The sequence below is a fragment of the Haemorhous mexicanus genome, chromosome 4, assembly GCF_027477595.1.
Source record: "Haemorhous mexicanus isolate bHaeMex1 chromosome 4, bHaeMex1.pri, whole genome shotgun sequence".
Taxonomy (NCBI): Eukaryota; Metazoa; Chordata; class Aves; order Passeriformes; family Fringillidae; genus Haemorhous; species Haemorhous mexicanus.
In genome coordinates this window covers 973,252-991,185 of record NC_082344.1, presented here as the reverse complement: position 1 = coordinate 991,185, position 17,934 = coordinate 973,252, and the positions used below count along the sequence as shown (strand labels likewise).

At 49.1% G+C, this 17,934-nt stretch overlaps 1 protein-coding gene across 1 annotated transcript; it reads right to left on the bottom strand.

Moving 5' to 3' along the window:
* Positions 1-8,748: 8,748 nt before the first annotated feature.
* AREG (amphiregulin) lies at positions 8,749-16,880 on the bottom strand. Its single transcript, XM_059843496.1, has 6 exons — positions 16,733-16,880; positions 16,100-16,276; positions 13,351-13,534; positions 12,741-12,899; positions 11,130-11,232; positions 8,749-10,200 (listed from the first exon to the last, which is right to left on the bottom strand). Exons 1-5 carry the CDS (start codon positions 16,773-16,775, stop codon positions 11,145-11,147), a joined length of 651 nt encoding a protein of 216 aa, XP_059699479.1. The 5' UTR covers positions 16,776-16,880; the 3' UTR covers positions 8,749-10,200; positions 11,130-11,144.
* Between the last annotated feature and the right edge of the window lie 1,054 nt (positions 16,881-17,934).

Genomic DNA, 17,934 nt, shown 5'->3' with positions numbered 1-17,934 from the left:
GCTGTGCAGAACAAGGTGAAATCTCCAGACTAACTCCTGTACTCCTAGTATTTTCTGTTGGAAAAACCTTTAAGGCTCAATAGTTGACCAGCCTAATACTGCTTAGAGGGGACAGACTAGCGCTGGTTCATGCACTCCATGAGCACCACGGAGCTGTGCGGGCTGACAGAAGCACGAGGCAATGGTCGTGGCCCTGCTGCTGGTTTCCTACAGCTTTGAAACGAGGTCACAAAGCACTCCTGCTGCAGGTCTTGGTTGCTCAACCTCTCCAAGAAAGGCTCCACAGGGAGAAGTAATGCCTCAGACACTGCAAGACACTGCCTATACCTTGCTGGGACTTCCAGCCAAACATCCCTCACCACAACAGCCAAGAGCACACAGCTTTGGATAAGAAGCCATGAAAAGCTTAGAGAGCACTATCCTGAAGGAGACAGTAAAGAGGTCCTGGAGGGGCATCATCATCCCACTGCAGTTGAGCCAGGACATAGAGAGCAGTGCTGTTACACTAACAGGACTCTCAATGGCCACAAACTAATCACAGCAGTTAGAAACGTGCAAACAGAGCTGAGGCTCACAGGATATCCTGCAAGTGTCAGGTCTTTGTGCCAGGGATGAATTCCACACTCAGCTGCACTGGTTCTCTGGGAGAGCATAGCACATTTCATAGATCTGACAGGGGTGCTGAGAAAAAGAATGATTAAAAGTGTGAACCATCACCAATCTCAGCTTCTGAGGGAAGGGAAAGCAGAAGGTCAGGGTTCCTTAGGAAACACAGGGCACAAGTATTGAGGGGGATCAGTTATTCACACACACGGTGCCCACAGAGAGAGACAGCAAGGAAGAACAGGAGGTACCAGGAGGCTACACGCTAAGCAGGCTGAAACCTTCCCAGCAGAGCAGCAGATCAAAAACCACCTCCAGGGCATCTTTCATGGCCAGGACCCCAGTGCTCGGTGCCCCCAGCGGCACTGGCCAGGCCTCTGTGCTGCAGCGAGCCTTGTGAGCCCGGTGCTGTGGCTGAGGGCTGCCAGGCAGACACGCCACACCAGGTCACGCAGAAGGTGTGTGGGCACAGCAAGCCAATGCAAAGCACTCTCTTGTGTGGCATATCCTGTTTCTCCCCAAGACATGTACAAGCCACGCTCAGCTGTGCTCGTGGGTGATACCATCTGTTTAATCACTGTTCTCTGTGCTACAAAGTCATCCCAGATGCTTTGCATTGGAGAGAGCTTTTCCAGCAGTCATTAGTGAGGTAGGGGGGTGAACAAGGAATTGTCAGGCTTCTTTTTGCATAGGTCGTGGCTTTAGTTAACAGCCTCCCCTCAAGCCCTGCTTCCGGCTCCCCTCTTCCCTGGTAACTGTGAGTCTCCCTGCACTTCACTTGGGGAGCTACTGTACAGGAATATTTCATAAACAGGCCTGAGGGTTTGTCTGCTGCCTGTCCTACTTCCTTCAGAGCACAAGATATCAGCTGGGCTGGAATGTCAGCCCATATCCTGCTCCCATGCTGTCTGGAAGAGAGATGGAAACTGCTGCTGCTGACTTCTCACTCATGATCTCTGGTTCCCAGCTTAAGCCATGCTACAGCTGGCAGACAGACCTCCCAAGCCATGACACTGACTCAAAGTTAGGAGAGGAAAAAAGTTAAGTCTTGCTATTTTCTAAAGTCTTTATAGTAATATTTAGGTCATACACTGAACTACATCGCCTCCATCCCTACTGGTCCTAGGGGCCATAAATGCCCTTGCTCTGAAGAAGTACGTGAAACCTCAGGCTCCCAGGCCATGCCTCCACGCCAGAAGCCAGTCCTTTGTGTAAATAAGCATCTCCAGGGACTAGTGCCTGAAGGGAGTGCCTCACAGTACCAGGCAACTGTACACACTCAGACCTGATGTGCACGAGTACAAGTAAAAAAACCCTGAAACTTCAAGCTCCCACAAAGCTTCACACCAAAACACTGTTCATATAAAAGACCAAAATCTACAACTGTTTCCTCACTGAGGCACCATGGCTGATAGAAAGGTTCACAGTAAAGTCACGAGCACTGATAACCCTGCACAAAGCAGTCGGTTCGAGACAGCCCTTCTGAAAGGCTGGAGTGCTTTCCATAAAATTATCTGCAGCATCAGCTGTTAATCATCACAGACCAATTGATCTAATCTTCTACTAAACAAGGGCCTGGCTCATCCTTGTTTTGATAGATGCTAGTCTGTGATAGTCCTACAGTTAAGGCAGTATGGCTCGACAGCACTTTTGCACTGTTTCACTTATCACTTCATGCTGTCCTCAACTTGGGAGCCCAGGGAAAGGTTAACCTTCTCTGCTTTTGCCAGGTAACAGCTGCTCTACTTTCACGATGGTCAGATCACCCAGGTTTTGGTGAGGTAAGTGGATGTCCTTGCAGGAGCTCTTGTGGGAGGAGCTTTGGAAAACCAGTTAGGACAGGTCCCGCCAGCCCTGGGAGCATTCCTGCTCCCATGCTGATGCAACTGGATCCAATCTCCTGGCGGACCAGCTGGCTGCTTTCCAAAGAGCTCCCTCCAGACTGGCTTGCACGCTGAGCCCAAGGGATGGCTGTGATGAAATTTGAGCGAGGGGACAAGAGGCTTTCCACCTTCATTAAAGGTGGGAACACTTGATGAAGATCAGGTTGTTATTAATCGGCTCCTCCCAAGAAAGCACTAGCTGCCTTGCTCTGCTGTGAGTTTACCATTCTGTGGAGCATCTCCCAGCACCAGCAAGGCCATGGCTGTTGAATCATAGTGTTGAACCGTAGTGCAATCACTTGGGATGTCTGAGTGGGATTCTTTTGGAGACTCTTGTGCAACACTGGCGTGAGACGGAAAAGCACAGAGTTATTTCAGCGGCAACACTCACCCTACTCCCACTCAGGATTCAGTGCGTAACAGCTTTATGTCACATGCTCTGCGACAGAGCAGGGACTGAAACACGTCCTGAAGATCAAACAGCCTAACAGTGAACACTGTTTAAGTACACTCAGAACCAGATAAAACAAGAAACAAGGTTTTAGCAGAGAGAAAGATGCAAATTCAAGCCACGTGTTCAAACAATATTCTCGAGGCACCAACAAGATCTCAGTTACCTATGGATTCCTTCTGAATGAAAGGTCCTTTTGGCACAAGCCAAGATCACCTCAACAAAAAGAATTATGAAACGCTTTAGTCATGTCTTAAAGCACAATTTTTCAAAGCCCAGCAAAAAGATGGCATCCTCAGAACATGCTGTTTTCCTTGAGTTCCCATGACAAAACCCAGGCTGATGCTCCTAGGACCCAGGTGAGATAGGGCTGATGATGACCAAGCACCCCACCACCACTGTACCTGTACCAGCTTCTCCTGTGACAGTTTTGCTAACAGACACGCATTGTTGAGTCTTGCACTGCTTGCTCATCAGCATTGCAGTAAGCGATTTCTTATGTAAATCGTGTCAGCCCAGAGAAAAACCAGTTCAATTCCAGTCTGCAGTGCTGGGGTGGACATAGAACAGACGAGAAGTGCTAATGTTCTTTTTTCTTTTTTTTTAAATAGAAAACCAATGACCAAGCATAAAATCAGTCATTGCCCATGTTCCACTATAAGCAGAAATCCCCTCACATCTGCAGAAAGACCTTCCCAAATACAAAATTCCACCAGCTATCTTTTTGCAGGTACTGTCACCAAGCCTGCACCTACAACAGCAATTTCCATGCACCTAATTAGAGGTTTGAAAAACCGATGAGCATTTTTGTCTGTGGACATCATGTCTTCTTTCAAATCTTAACTTTATCTTGTAAAGGCATGGCTACATAGCTAACAGCACCGTATCTTTCCTACCTGATGCCCCATAACCTTATAAGACTGTAAGTGTGACCGAGAAAAATAAGAGCGCAGCCAAGCTAAGAGGATCTTTTTCTTCCAACTCTTGCTAGGGCAACCTTCCCAAAGGTCTGTGAATGGTTTCTGGCTTGATCCCTGACACAGCACACAGCACTGTATCAGTTTTCCCTCTAGGCTCTCCCCTGGTGCAGAAAGGGAAGAGAGGCTTCCTGCTGAGCCTGCCAAAGGCCCTGGAACTGCTATGCACTGGCACTAGGATGTGCACTTAGCACAGGGGTCATTCCTTACTAGACATCAATATGCCTTAGTATTCCTTGCTACACCTATCCTACGAGAGAAGTGTCCTTATTCGGGCCCACTTTGCTCAACCCCGCTACTCTATCCTTCCACCTCACGCTCTTTCCAGCTGAAATCCCAACCACGGCTGTCTTTACCAGGCAACATGCTTCCCTGGAACATCTCACAGGACTGACACACGTCACTACTGTGCATGTCTTTGAACAGCTTTCATCATAAATGAGGGGGACCGAGACCTGACAGAACGTTTGTTGCCCTAAGCCCTGGTTTGGTTTTGCTGTGCTCTGCTCCACCCAGGAGGTGTCTGCCTTTCATCCCCAACAGTAATCATCCCCAGGCATGAGACAGGGAAGTGCCTTTTAACTGCAAGGAGCCAGATATGGTCTGAAAGCCATGCAGACAAGTATCAATGGGAGCCACACTAACTCTCCACCTACCCCAATTACACTTACAAGTTTCGTTTGAAACTCTTCATCTGCATTTGCTGTGTGCACCTCCAATAATTTCCGAACATAAATGACACTACTTAGAAGCGTGAGGGCAAACAATGCAAGCAAAGGGCAGTTTTATGGGTAAAACCTGGGACAGCTACCAGGTTCAGCCCCTGTTCAACCACCAACAATTCACACTGTCATCCCAGCAGGGGTGCAAGGAGAGGAAGGGAGACCTGACAAGACATTGGCCTGAGATTTTGCTGAGATGCTGTGACCCTGCACTGACACAAGCTGTGGATGGTCTAATAGAGACATTTAAAAATATATTCCTCACTTTAAACTTATAAAAGTAATTTCTGTTTCCACTTTTTTTTTTTAACTGGTTACCTGCAGTGCTGAAAATATTTCCTTTCCTAAGCAAAAAGAATGTAACTAATGGCACAACATCAGCAGCACTTTTCTATCCTCTGGAAGAGCAGCAGGTTTCCAGCACCACCCACAAACCAATCCAGCCTCCGACTGCCGTCTGATGCCCAAATACAAAATCACTGCAGCAGTGTAAGGATAAAGCACACCCAAAGAAGGGAGCTATTTGCCAAGGTCTGGAACAAAGCAACAAAAAGCAGGGACCCAAATGCTGTTAGAAGCGATGACAGTGTTCTCTGACCTCGGGCGCGTGGTGCTGGAATGAGGGAACCACATCTAGGTTAAGACATATTGGAAATGCTGGATTAGATCAGACTCCCAGATTATTTAGCTTTTCTTCTTGTCCCAAGATGCAAAGAGAACAGACTGCATTATTTCAGTCAAAAATTTGGCTATTTTTCTGAACCATATGCAAAGATATATCTTAATGACACAAAAAGCCTATAAATGAAAACTGGTTCTTTCTCAAAAAAGATGCACTGACAGTTCTTACTAGGAAAATGCATTTTGAAATATTTTCTCTACTTTGGACTTAAAATGTGCTACCTCAGAGGTCTTCTTTGGCTGAAGAAGGCACAAATGCTGCTTCCTTGGCTGTGGGCCTCTAGAGAAAGCAAACAATAGCTGTTTCCCTCTGCCACTCACAGGTGTAGCTGCCTCAGCTGAGTGACTCCCGAGTCATAGACAAAGCCAGACCTGCAGCAAACGAGGATTACTGGCTCAGGAAAGGTGTAACCAGCAGAGGAACGATAGGTATGCACATCTCCACTCACAAAATGAGACAGAAGCTAGGTTTGCTTACTAAGGATTGTCTGACCCTTCTGTCCACTGCTGTGTCCCATGTGAACAGTCCAACAGTGACAGCAAAAAGCAGCCCTTGCTCCTTGCACATGCTCACTCCGTGCATTCAGCAGTCACCAAGGGCACGCAGCCATGCCTCCCTCTCCAAGAATGCCTCAAGAGCCAGGTGAGCGCAGCATTGCTCTCTGAAGCAGAACACACTGTTAGTGCACCAAGAAACCCCCTCCAAAGACAGACAAGCATCCGTCCCAGCTGACAGCCTTGCTTTCAGGCCTGCTTGCTCAGGGAGTTTACTCAAGTATCAGTAGTGCTAGGTAAGTATATTGCTACAAAAACACCCCAAGTCTTGTAAGGGCTCAAACCATTACACCATTTTTGGAAATGCCATCAAACAACTCAAATGTGGGTGAAGCAAACCGCTGCACAGCTACCCGGGATCGCTGACAGTACAAACTGCTGCCCTTACAGATGTCCATGTACATCTGAATTTACTGAGGAAAACTTCTGAAGTTCAGACTAACATCTGCGACTGCTCTGAGGGAAAAGGGGCATACTGGGAGGTGGGCAGGAGGAGGGAAGCCAAGCCCAGAAGCAGACAGGAAGCTCCCCGGGCACAGACAACTGCAAACGCTCAAAAGCTCCATTAAGTGCACAATAGATAACACCATGATGAGCTATCGTTCTTTCTACAATAGTCACAGAGAACAAAATGTTCACAAGAGACAAAAGAATTGCCCAAGAAGGCATGACCATCACATTATCCCTGGATACTGATCTGGATATCAAAAATACCTTGCCAAATCAGCCCTGTGTGCAGAAAATTGTGCAAGCACATCAGACTCCTCCCTCAGGTCCTCCCTGAAGCAGCTGCAAGTGAGAAGGACACAGATGTGCTCCTCTCCAAGTAGCACTGGCACTGGAAGGCCAAGAAAAATCTGGAGGCATAACTTATTAATAAGACGTGTGACCAGAAATCCAGGCATGCTCAGTGAGATGAGGTAACTCCATGGTGAGGAGAGAAGGTCAAAAGCCAGACAATGTACATCCTGAAGAGCAGACCTGGCTGTGCAGGATCATCGGTAAAAATTATCTTTGCCCTTGCCTCGCAGCAAATCAGATTTTCTTGTCACACAAGCACAGCATCCTTGGACAGCAAGAGACTTCCAGACACACAGCCCCACCCATCTATTGTGGGATCTTTTAAGCAACCAACCCACTGGACACTGCAGGTCTAGATGGTGCTTGCGCATCACACTTCTGTTCAGAAGCTTGGAGCAGGCTGTCATTAGCCAGGGCCATGGTAGAAAAAACACATAATTGCTTGCCAGAACTTGTAATTGATTAAGGCATAATGAAGGGAATTTTTACTTTCTTACATCCATCAGTTCCGGATTTATAATTACCTATGCCATTCATGGACAGTGAGATTTGCCCTCGGTTCCCTGCACTTAAGTTTCCCAAACACAGCAAACAGTCCCGAGCGCTCAACAAGCCACCACAGGGAACAGTGGCAGCTCCCTGCCCTGCATGAGACTGCACCATCTCTCAGGCACAGCAAAGCCCTGCTAGCAAGAGCTACAGCAGTGCTGGATGTGACTGACCAAGAGCAAAGCACAAACAAGAACTATGCAGTAGAGCTGGCGGCTGCACAGCCTCTCAGAAAACCCAGCTGTAACCTAAATCCTTAGGGAGGACAAAGTCTTCTATGAAGTCTGCCCTCCACTGTTGCCTCTCCAGTTCCCAGCTCCTTATTTTCAGAAAATACTTTGCAGCCCACTCAGTAATCAGGGTATTAAAAGCACACAACAGATGGAATCTACAACTTAGACTGGTAGCTTCACTCCTGTCAGGCTTAGAAGCTGGGGAGGAAAGAGGGAGAACAGCTCTGTTTACCACACTAGTGTTGGTTTAGCCTAAGAAGTAATTGCATTTCCCCAAGATGCAAACTAAGGAGAGAAAAGTTTCTGGAAAAGAGTTGGAAAAGAGTCTAATGGCTCTTAAAAAGGAGGTATAATCCATCCCCAGTCTCACTAGGCCATGGCTTGGTTACCACCAAGATCAAGCTTGTTTACTCCAAAGCAAAAAAAATCTTGGCATGACTGACAGAAACAGCTTTTCTTGCCAGAGCTCTAATAGCAAATGTCTGTGGAAAAGCCACTTGGAGAAATGCTGTTTACTTTGGTAATGAAGCAAGTTCCCTGGAATGAAGTCTTGCAATCTTCCGAAGAGGTGTTGCAATACCTTACCTGTACCTCGGCTCATACCATACAGGCTGCTCTCAGAGCCTGAGAACTCCCTGGCCAACTCAGGAGGCCAAGCCATCTTAGCAACTCCAGGCAGGACTGAGCTCCAGTCCTACACTGGATACACAGCCTGCATCCTAATTACAACTGATGGCTGGGGTTTTCCTTCAGCTCTGCTTCCAGTTAAGTCCCAGCCATCAACACCTCTTGAAGATTATGAAAAATAGGTCTTAAAACAATCTTCTCCATCCCCATCTTTTTAACAGTATAAAGCCAAACTCTCGTCCTTCGAACTTCTTTTTTAGGGCAACTCTGAACTTATACCCCAGCTCACTGCTACTAGTGCTGAGAGGGAACATGAATACATAGTTGGACTAATAAATACCAAGGAAGAGAACAAATTCCAAGCGGACAGCGGAGGCCAAGGCTCCCTTTCTGCTTTGGCAGGAACTGGCCTGAGGCTATGCTGCTTTCCCTCATTTCTTTAAGACCAGGTTTCAGGCTGCTGTCCGAATTCTCTCTGACTGCACAGAGATGAGAGCCTCTTGCCACTCAATACTCCAACCCTTGACTCAAGTGCAAAGGGCTACACCTGCTCAAACCTCAGTTTGAAGTTCTGCTGCCACGGAGACAGCTGACTTAGCCTCGCCCTAATTCAGGAACTAGAAGATTCCTCGTAGCTGAATGAAATGGATTTCTTACCCAAACAGGTACTTGCATTTGTACATTTTATTTACAAACAGTGTGCACTCTTGTAAGAGCACCAAGCCCATGCCTGACACACGGCAGTTCTTCACAGCAGTACTTTATGCTCCCAAGTGTTGAAATTCTTGCTTTGAGGAGAAACCAAGCTCTAATTTCAAGTGTTTACATGTACTCCTGAGAGCAAGAAAAAAATCTTACCATGATTAGGTTATGTAAAAAGTTTAATTATAAAATAAATAAGTTTGTTTTGGAAACATTAAATATTAAATACAATAATAAATGTTTACACATTTACAGATACAACTTGACACTCAATGCTGTTTCTCTGCTACCAGAAGAATTCTGCTCTGTTTATACAGAACACAATCACTCTTCCAAGAAGAAACTGAAATAATATTCTGTGCTCAAGACTGCATGGACAGTTAAGAAAGCAAGGACAGCTGGCTCAGAAAAGACTGAGGTAAGATGAGTTCTTCACACCTGAAGGTAGAGCACAAGAGACCACTGCTTGCAAAGCATCAGTGCTTGAATTAATTTCTTCAAAGGAAAAGGTTCTTAGTCAAGTTAAGCTGATGAGATCTGATGTGAAGTCTTTTATATTTAAGCACTGCTTAAAGCAGCAACAAGTATCTGTTTAACAGAAGTAGCTTTGTACTATGAAGACACGGGTCCAGCCTTATCAGTTGGTTGGAGCACGGATCTTGTCCTTGACATGCAAAGCTTCAGGTCTTGCATCCACAGTGTCAGCATCCTGAGGAGACTAATGTTAACTCAGGCCAGCACACACGCAAATGGATAGCTCCACTCACACCACGAGTCCCACGGAACTCGGAGGGATTACCTCCACGCACACAGTACCAGGTGTAGTGTTCAAAGATCTGTCACCAATGCCCTGCAAGTCACAAGTACAGACGAAGCTCTTGGAAGCCAATATGGACAGGAAGCACAGTGACAACAGAATTAGGTTTTTCATCCACTGAGGTCCAGGGACAGAAGCCATCCCAACCTCTTCCCCTTTCTCGCTTGCGTAGAGGGAAGGAAGGGATTTTCCTCCCTTCCATCCAGTCCTGAAAGCAGCAACAGGTTTTCCCCCTTAGAGTTAGAGCTGCCAAAGAAGACTTGCTAAGAGAACAAAGTCCATCCACACAACAGCCGAGACTGGAGCTCTAGCACAGAGAGAGAAGGCTAAGTAGCAGGAGTCTCCAGCAGGTCTTGACAACAGGTACAGTCCCCCAAGGAGCCCTGGCTCCTTCCACATAGTTGTGTCAAGATGCAGTGATAACTGGCGTCCTCAGCAAGTCATTCAGCAGCAAGTGGCCTGTTGACATCTCCTTGCAGCAGCCTCTCTCTTGATGAATGAGGGCTTAGAGGCAACAGCTCCAGCCCACAGTGTCCAGGTGGATGTGTCAGGTAGCCAGAGGTACCCCGCAGCTTGGCAGTGGCCACTTCAGAATTGCTCTGTAACAGGCAGACCAGGCGCATTAATCACCAGCCGAGACACAAGCACCCTGTGCTAGCACCAAGGCAAAGCACCGAGCGAAGCAGCTACCTTAAGGATGTGCACACCTGAGGACACTTCCAGATGCCCTTCAGCTTCAAGTAAGCTTTGAGCAAAACCCTCCAATTTTCACTGGACAAAGCTAGAAAATATCTATAGCTGACATGTGGCAAAGCAAAACTTTGCAGGTTTGCTGGAATTTTGCAGGACTATCTTGGATGGCTTCCTCCTCAGCTTGTGTAACTCCTTTCCAGTAATGGTCCTTGAGTCTGCTGTTAATTACACCTGGCCTCAGAAAAGACCAACTTGCCTGCTCAGTAAAATCCACTAGATCACTCCCAGAGGCAATCCACATATGCCAAGGAGCTTTGGGCCTCAGTTGCTGTGACAGTATGAACCTTGACTGAGAGGCCATCTGTGGTGCTCACAGAACTCGCAGCTTCCTTTTGGTCCACAGCTTCTGAGCACCAGAAACTTACTGAAACTCTCCTTGCAGCAAAGATTTGAAAAATGCTCAGTATTTTTTCTTCTAAGAGGTGATGATGCCGTGGCACCATCTTCCATGACTGAAGCCTACCACTGTTTCCTGCACTACACCTGCCTCTGAGCAGATATTCAAGACTTCCTCCTCATAGCTCCACTTATCTCAGTACAGCTTCCCATCCTCACTTGGTCTTTAACACAGCCAGAAACTTAACTGAGCTGTTGAACAACTTGTACAACTCAAGGTAGTTTTGAGCAACCAGAAAACCAAGCCAGCTGCTCACATGTAACCTATGTGTTTCAAGGCACTTGGAGCACAAAAAGCAAACACTAGCTTTGCAAAACAAGCATGCAATGCCCATACAGCCTGGAAGGACTGAGAGGTGTTTGAAGTCAGCATTCATACCTGCTTTCTCCCCATTTACACACCAACATTGCCATTTCTGTTTTCTTGTCGGAGTTTTTTCCTTTCTTCTTTCTCTTCATACTGAGGACACTTTTTCCTGACCCTGTGGAATTATGGCATGTTAGAGATAATTTTGAACCCTGATGCACATCTGGTTGTCACCAGCTTCCCCATCCTCTGCAGCATTTGGACTCATGTTGTGTGAATCCTCAAGCAACTCCTTGGCACCAGGGAGTTTCAAGCAAGACAGTTTTTAAGCCTTCAGCATCAAGCAGTATCTGCTGATAAAATCAAGGAACCCCTGGACTAGATGTCAACACTGGTGCCTCACAGAGATAGAGCTTCTTGGCTTAAACCGGATGAGGGAGCAAGACGAACAGAGGCTATTTTTGGGACTGAGCAAAGCTCCAGCAGACTTCCTGGGGGACAGATTTCCTAGCGGCTTGAGCTTATAACTGCAGAGACCACACTGTCTTCCTCCTCTCCATGGCAGAGCCCTGCAGGCTTCAAATCTAGTCCCCGTCCCTTGAATACATAATAAGGAAGCCCCTTACTGATTTCCCCCCAATTTCTCCAGTGCTTTTTAGTGACTACTCCAAGCAGCTTCTCTGGTTGAGGGTACAGATTAGCACGCAGCCACCTTGTCAGAGTTCAGAACACGAAGCAAATACACTTTATAAACTACCAATAATCGTTTGCTCTTAGAGCACTACAGAACTGGTTATCTCTCCTAGCAGCAAGGAATGAGGCAGTGTTCAGAGAACAAGTGTTCATCGCAGCATTCCTCCAGTTCAGAGTTAAATATGAAGCAACACTGAAATGACAAAGCGTACCTTGTTTCCTGAATTGCAGGAAAGGTACAGCACGTACCCAATTCAGATGATGTGCTTCAACAAGATCTAAAATTAGACTGAACCTTGGAGTTACTATAATATCCCAAGCCCTACACTGCTGGAGCTGCAGTGACAGAACCGCAGGACTGTTTCAATATTCAGTTTGTTATATGGTTTGAAACAGGTACTCAGAAAAGCTCTTTGAATTTATTCACACCAGGACTCCAGGTTCTGACAACCCACCACACTGAACTGCAGGAGCTGGTCCAGCTGAAATAGTGCTCCCTTCCTTTTAACAGCAAGCAGAATTTGGGACCACCAGCATTTGCCTCCCCTCCAAGTGCAGGCATTTAAGCCCAGCAAGGTCCATTTACAAATGGACCCTCAGAGCACCATTTCCTACCCTCCACCTGTGCATGCAGCTGTTAGCTAACAGCCATGCATGAGGCTATCACATTGCTGCTTGCAGGTTCCTCCACCAGGATTAGGGAAGGCAGTCCTGCGTCAGCATTAATGTTCCTCCTGGGCTTCCTGCTGTTGTTCTGCAGCACTCTAACTAGCCTGGCTGTAGCAAGAGCAGAAAGGCTCTTGGTTTACAATATAAGGGTCACAGGCCTTGCTTCTACCCTCCAGACATATCCAAGCTGGGCTAAGAACTCATCCTTTCCAGCTGCTTTTCACAAAGGTAACTCAGATGAGCCATGCACATTCTGGGGTTATTGGGCACAGGCCCCGCTCACGCTTCAGGAAGACAGACACCAAAGAGGGGAATACTTACTGCACTATCACAATGATAAGTACAGTAATGAAGCTGATGCTCGAGAGCAGCACAGCTACCACTACCAGCACAGTCTTTGAGTAGTCTGCCACATCATTCTTCCTTTGAGTCTTCATGAACTGTTCACCACAGCGCTCACCAAAAAAATCCTGATGACACCTGCAAGTAAATATTAACACAAGTTCTTATCAGCTCTTGTGCTGTCTGGAGCCAAGGACACCCACACATACTCAGACCTGACTTAGACATCTTCCGAGTTTCCCATGAATGTTAAGGTGCTCACTTCAGAGCAGGTTCGTGAAATGCAGTCACTGCTCTAGCACAAGGTTTGTCAGCATTTCAACAAGTCGAGATTAGTTTGGGTGTGATGTTCCAGAAAGACACGCCTTTTCATTCTTTTGGTTTGAGTTTATGACCAACTGATGAGTTCAGCGGCTTGTTATGCATCTCAGATTCCATCATCACTTAATTTACATGGCAGAAGGATTCTCAGTCAAAATACTGCAGGAGATGGACCTATACCAAGTCGATACCTGATTTTTCCTCTGAGCCCTCAGATGCCACTGGCTCATGGCAATGACACCTAACTCACAAGCTACAAGTAACTTACTTGCAGGTCACCATTTGGAGATGTTCTAGGTATACGCATTCTCCATGGATGCAAAAGTTTTTGAATTCCATTTCACAGGGAGTCCCTTTCTTCTTGTTTTTCCCTCTGTTTTTCTTCCTTCTTGATTTGCCAGCATTCTTCTCTCCCCCCCTCTTGGCTGGCTTGGGTTTAACCACAGGTTCAACTGCAAAAAGGACACGATGACTTGGTATAAAAGTGCTAGAAAGCACAATCCTGAGAAAATTGAATTGAAGAATTGGATGAGAGCCAGGAGGACCAGCACAGCAGGAGAATCTGTGACCAGGAAGCACAGGATGCAAGTGAGAATGCTGCTGGGCATGTCCCACCCAGCACAAAGGCAGCAAGCTCAGCAGCTCATTGAAGCACAACGCTGCTACGCGTAAGTCCCGTGCCATGCAAGACCAGAGGCAGTAGAAGCAGATGAGCCAAGAGCCACCAAAGATGAAGAGCAGCAGAGATGCAGGACTGCAGCATTTCGTAGCATAAGACACTTGAGAGCAATAGCAGTTTCAAGCAAAGGCCTGTAAAGAATAGCGAGATCATGCTGAGCCAAGCCATCCTCTAGTTTTATATGGGCTCAGGTACAAGGCTAACAGCTCCACGTCTCTAAACTCTCCATTTGCATCAGTGATGAAAGGCACTGTAACTTGCTAGATAGTCCTGGGCACTTGCCGAGGCAAAGCAGCTTGCTATCCCGGTTGGCACGCTCGTTTCTGCTCAACAACCCGCAGTGCTGTCTTCAGAAGGAGAGAGCTCCTTTCCAGTTCTCGAGCTTTGTGAGGGATGCTGAGCACAGGGAAGGAGTGAAGGCCAGAGTCCGTGACAGTCAGACTATTTACTCTGCCGCTTACTGCTGCCCCTCATTATCTCAATTAAGAAAAACCTCTAGAAGAGGGTGGTTTAAAATCCTGGTGACTTACCAGCCCTTGGATTTAGGCAAGGGTAATCACGTTCCTTTCGCTGAGGAGAACAAACCAGCCACTGACTGAGGGTCAGAAGCTCCAGAGCTGCCCCCTACAGCAATCCAGGTTCAATAATTTGGACTAACTCGGCACAGCAAAAACCCGCCCCCTGCACTGCTGGCGCTAAACCGGCCCTGGCAGTGCAACACTGCTGCTCAGCAGTAACAGTTACCCGGGGGATTTAAATAGGGCCCAGGAAACAGCAGAGCTATTTACAACAAGCTCCAGTTTTGCTCTTGTGCTCTGAAGACCTAATGAAAATCATTTCTGGGTGATTAATATTTCACCCACAGCTCTGTGTGTACAGGCAACCACCACAATAGGGCACAACTGGATCTAACTACTTCCTAACCCTGTATTTCTAGTGCTGAGAGCCCATTCAAAGAAACAAGGTGTAGCTCACTGTTGTCTAGACAGCTGATCATTTTCACTTCTAGAGGAACAAGCCTGGCTTGAAGTTACTTAAAAGCAAAAATGCCTTCAGCAACCAGAAGTCTGATTAAAACCGTATGAGCTATATTAATATGTAAACGAGGTACACAGCTCCTGCAGCAAGGTTTCCTGTGCCTGGAAGTGCGAGCTCGCTCCTGACAAAGGAGAGAGCCCCTGTTCTCTCCCGCCTGACTGGATCTTTAGGTTTGTGCTTTCATAATTGAGGCCGCTTCCCTTCCTCCCTCTCCCAAGCTCAGCTTGTCAGCTCGATCTCTGTGTCCCTGTCTGCAGGCTGCACGGCCAGGAAAGCCATCCGCAGCTGAATCATAACAGCTTCAAGCTTTATCCACAGATAAACCTCACGCCAAGCAGAAGAGCTGGTCTACAAACCAACCACCTTAGGTAACAAGTCTGGTTTCTGTGCAGTTAAGACAGCACTTCAGTCACCAAGCCAGTAGTTTGACAGGCTAAACTGCTCGACAACACTGACAGGCGCGTTTCGCCCAGAGATCTTCACAGGGAACTTGAGCACAAGTCCACCAGTTCCCTCAAGTGACCACACTGAGCACAGTCCCACTTATTTTAAAAGGTCCTTTAGTCACATTCAAGTCTCAGAGGTGCTTCTGCAGGAAAATCAGTAGTCAGATCCACCCCAGAGGCAACAGGACCAGCCTACTCACACCTACTGAGGTTCAAATCACTTGTAGATACCTGGCTAGTACTGCAACTACACTCAGCCCAGAACCAACGAAGTGCTTCCATTCCCACAGTAAGGCGGACTGCTCAGATCTCCTCACAGCTCAGCAAGCAGGCAAATTACAATAAATACACACAGCTACTGACAGTGAAGGATTGGCCTAAAGATGCTTAACAAACTTTCCTGTGGCCACTTAAGGGATTTAAGTGTCTGCTTTCCCATGAAAACTTCAGTTGACTCCAACCCAAATAAGTCACCATCAGAAATTACCCAGAAAAATTCTCGCAGCAAGACAGACAGCTTGACGTAAAACAAACCTGTAGGGCCAAACAGCACCCAAATCTCCACTGATACTTCTACACTAAGCAGATGGTCGCCACCTGACCACAGCCCTCCTGTGAGGTTTATCAGGAAATAAAGCTACACGCAGCAAGCTACCGGCTGGCCTGCAGCTTCCACACACCCTGAGCACATTCACGCTAGGTTTCCACCCCGACAGCTATTTCTAAGGCGGCAGCTTCAAGCACAAGCACGTTTTTGCTCCAAACTCCACGAGCAAAGCACAGCAGCGTTTACAAGAAAGAAAAGGCGTAAGTTGGGACTCGCAAGCGGCAAGATCCCAGCGCCGCCGACTCACCTCGGATCAAGTCGTCCACGATGTACTGGTGAACGGGCGGCGCCTCCTCGTACTCCTCCTCATCCTCCTCGTAGTCAGGACCGGGCACGGGCTCACCCTCACGGCTCGCGGGCTCCCGCTCCTCATGCCGCTGCGGCTCCGTGGCGTTGGCCGAGGACCCGGCGGCCGCACGGTTCGCTTTGAGCGAGGGGAAAGGGCACCGTGAGCGGGGGGCAGAAGGGTCGCCACCGAGCGCGGAGTCCCCGACTCGCCTCAGGGTCCCTCACTCGCCTCAGGGTCCCTCACGCGCCTCAGGGTCCCTCACGCGCCTCAGCGCTTTCCCGCCCACGGCCGCGGCGCGCGGGCTGCCCTCAGGCGCGAGCCCCCCCTCAGGCGCGAGCCCCCCCTCAGGAGCGAGCCCCCCCTCAGGCGCGAGCCCCCCCTCAGGAGCGAGCCCCCCCTCAGGAGCGAGCCCCCCCTCAGGCGCGAGCCCCCCCTCAGGCGCGAGCCCCTCCTCAGGCGCGAGCCCCTCCTCAGGCGCGAGCCCCTCCTCAGGCGCGAGCCCCCCCTCAGGCGCGAGCCCCCCCTCAGGCGCGAGCGCGGGCTCCGCCGAGTCCCGGTCCCGGTCCCGATCCCGCCCCGTCCCTCACGCACCTGCCAGCACGGCCAGAGCGGCCATCAGCACCACGGCCCGCATCGTCCGTCCCGGGGCGGGGCGGGTGGCGACAGAGACACAGAGAGAACGGGGCAAAGAAGTCGCCGTAGCACAACAGGTGCCGGCGGCGCGCAGCGCTCCATGAGGAGCCGCCTGCCGCCGCCGCCCACTTTATGGGCGGCTGGAGCTGAGGGGCGGGCGTGGAGCGGCGTCAGAGGGGCGGGGCGGATAGGATACGGCGGCATCCTGGAATCCCAGAATCACAGAATGACGGAGTCCCAGACTGATAGGCTCCCAATGTTTTTTTGTTGCAAGGGGCATTAAATACCACTTCATTCCACCCCCTGCCATGGACAAAGACCAGGTTGCTCCAAGCCCCGTCCAACCAGCCTGGCCTTGAACGCCTGTAGGGATCGGGCACCCATAGCTTCCCTGGGCAACCTGGATCCCGAGTCGGGAGCACACGGGCGCACCTGTCTGCTCCTTGCTCTCTCCGCATCTCCTGGAGCAGTGTTTCCAGCGATAAACCCGGTCATCCCCCCCCTCCCCACCCAGCCCGCCCCGCCTCGCTGGTTGCGTCTCACTGAGTGGGGATGAGTAAGGGCTGAGTAAGCGGTGGCACTCACCGGGCAGGGACAAATGTGCTCCTCGGGGGCACTGCGACTCAGCTGCCCCGGAGAATTCCCGGAGGGCACCTCCGCACGGCCACCTCTCCGGGCTGCTGTGCGAAGAAGCGGGAAACAGTCCTGTTGAAGAACCCCAGAAATACCACGGTCGGAAGAGACCTGTAAGACCACCGATCCACCCGTCCACGCAGCACTGCCACTGTAACCCCCTAAACCACTGAACCACATTGCCCAGCGCCAGATCCAGATGCTTCTTGAACACTGGCAGGGATGGTGAGTCCACCACATCCCTGGGCAACCTATTCCAGTGCCTGAGCACCCAAACAGCAAAAAACCATTTTTCTAGTATCTAATCCGAGTCTCCCTTGCCTCCTCTTAAAGCCATTTCCTCTAGTACTCTCACTGCAGGCACAGCAGAAGACACCAGGTGCTCCACATCACTGTGACCTCCTTTCAGGCACTTGTAGAGGGAGCTGCTGCTTTGAGAGGAGAACTGGGACAGCATGAGAACCCAGAGAAGCCCAGAGGGTTGATGATGAAGGAACTGGTATCCCCCTGCTCCGGTCCCAGGGCAC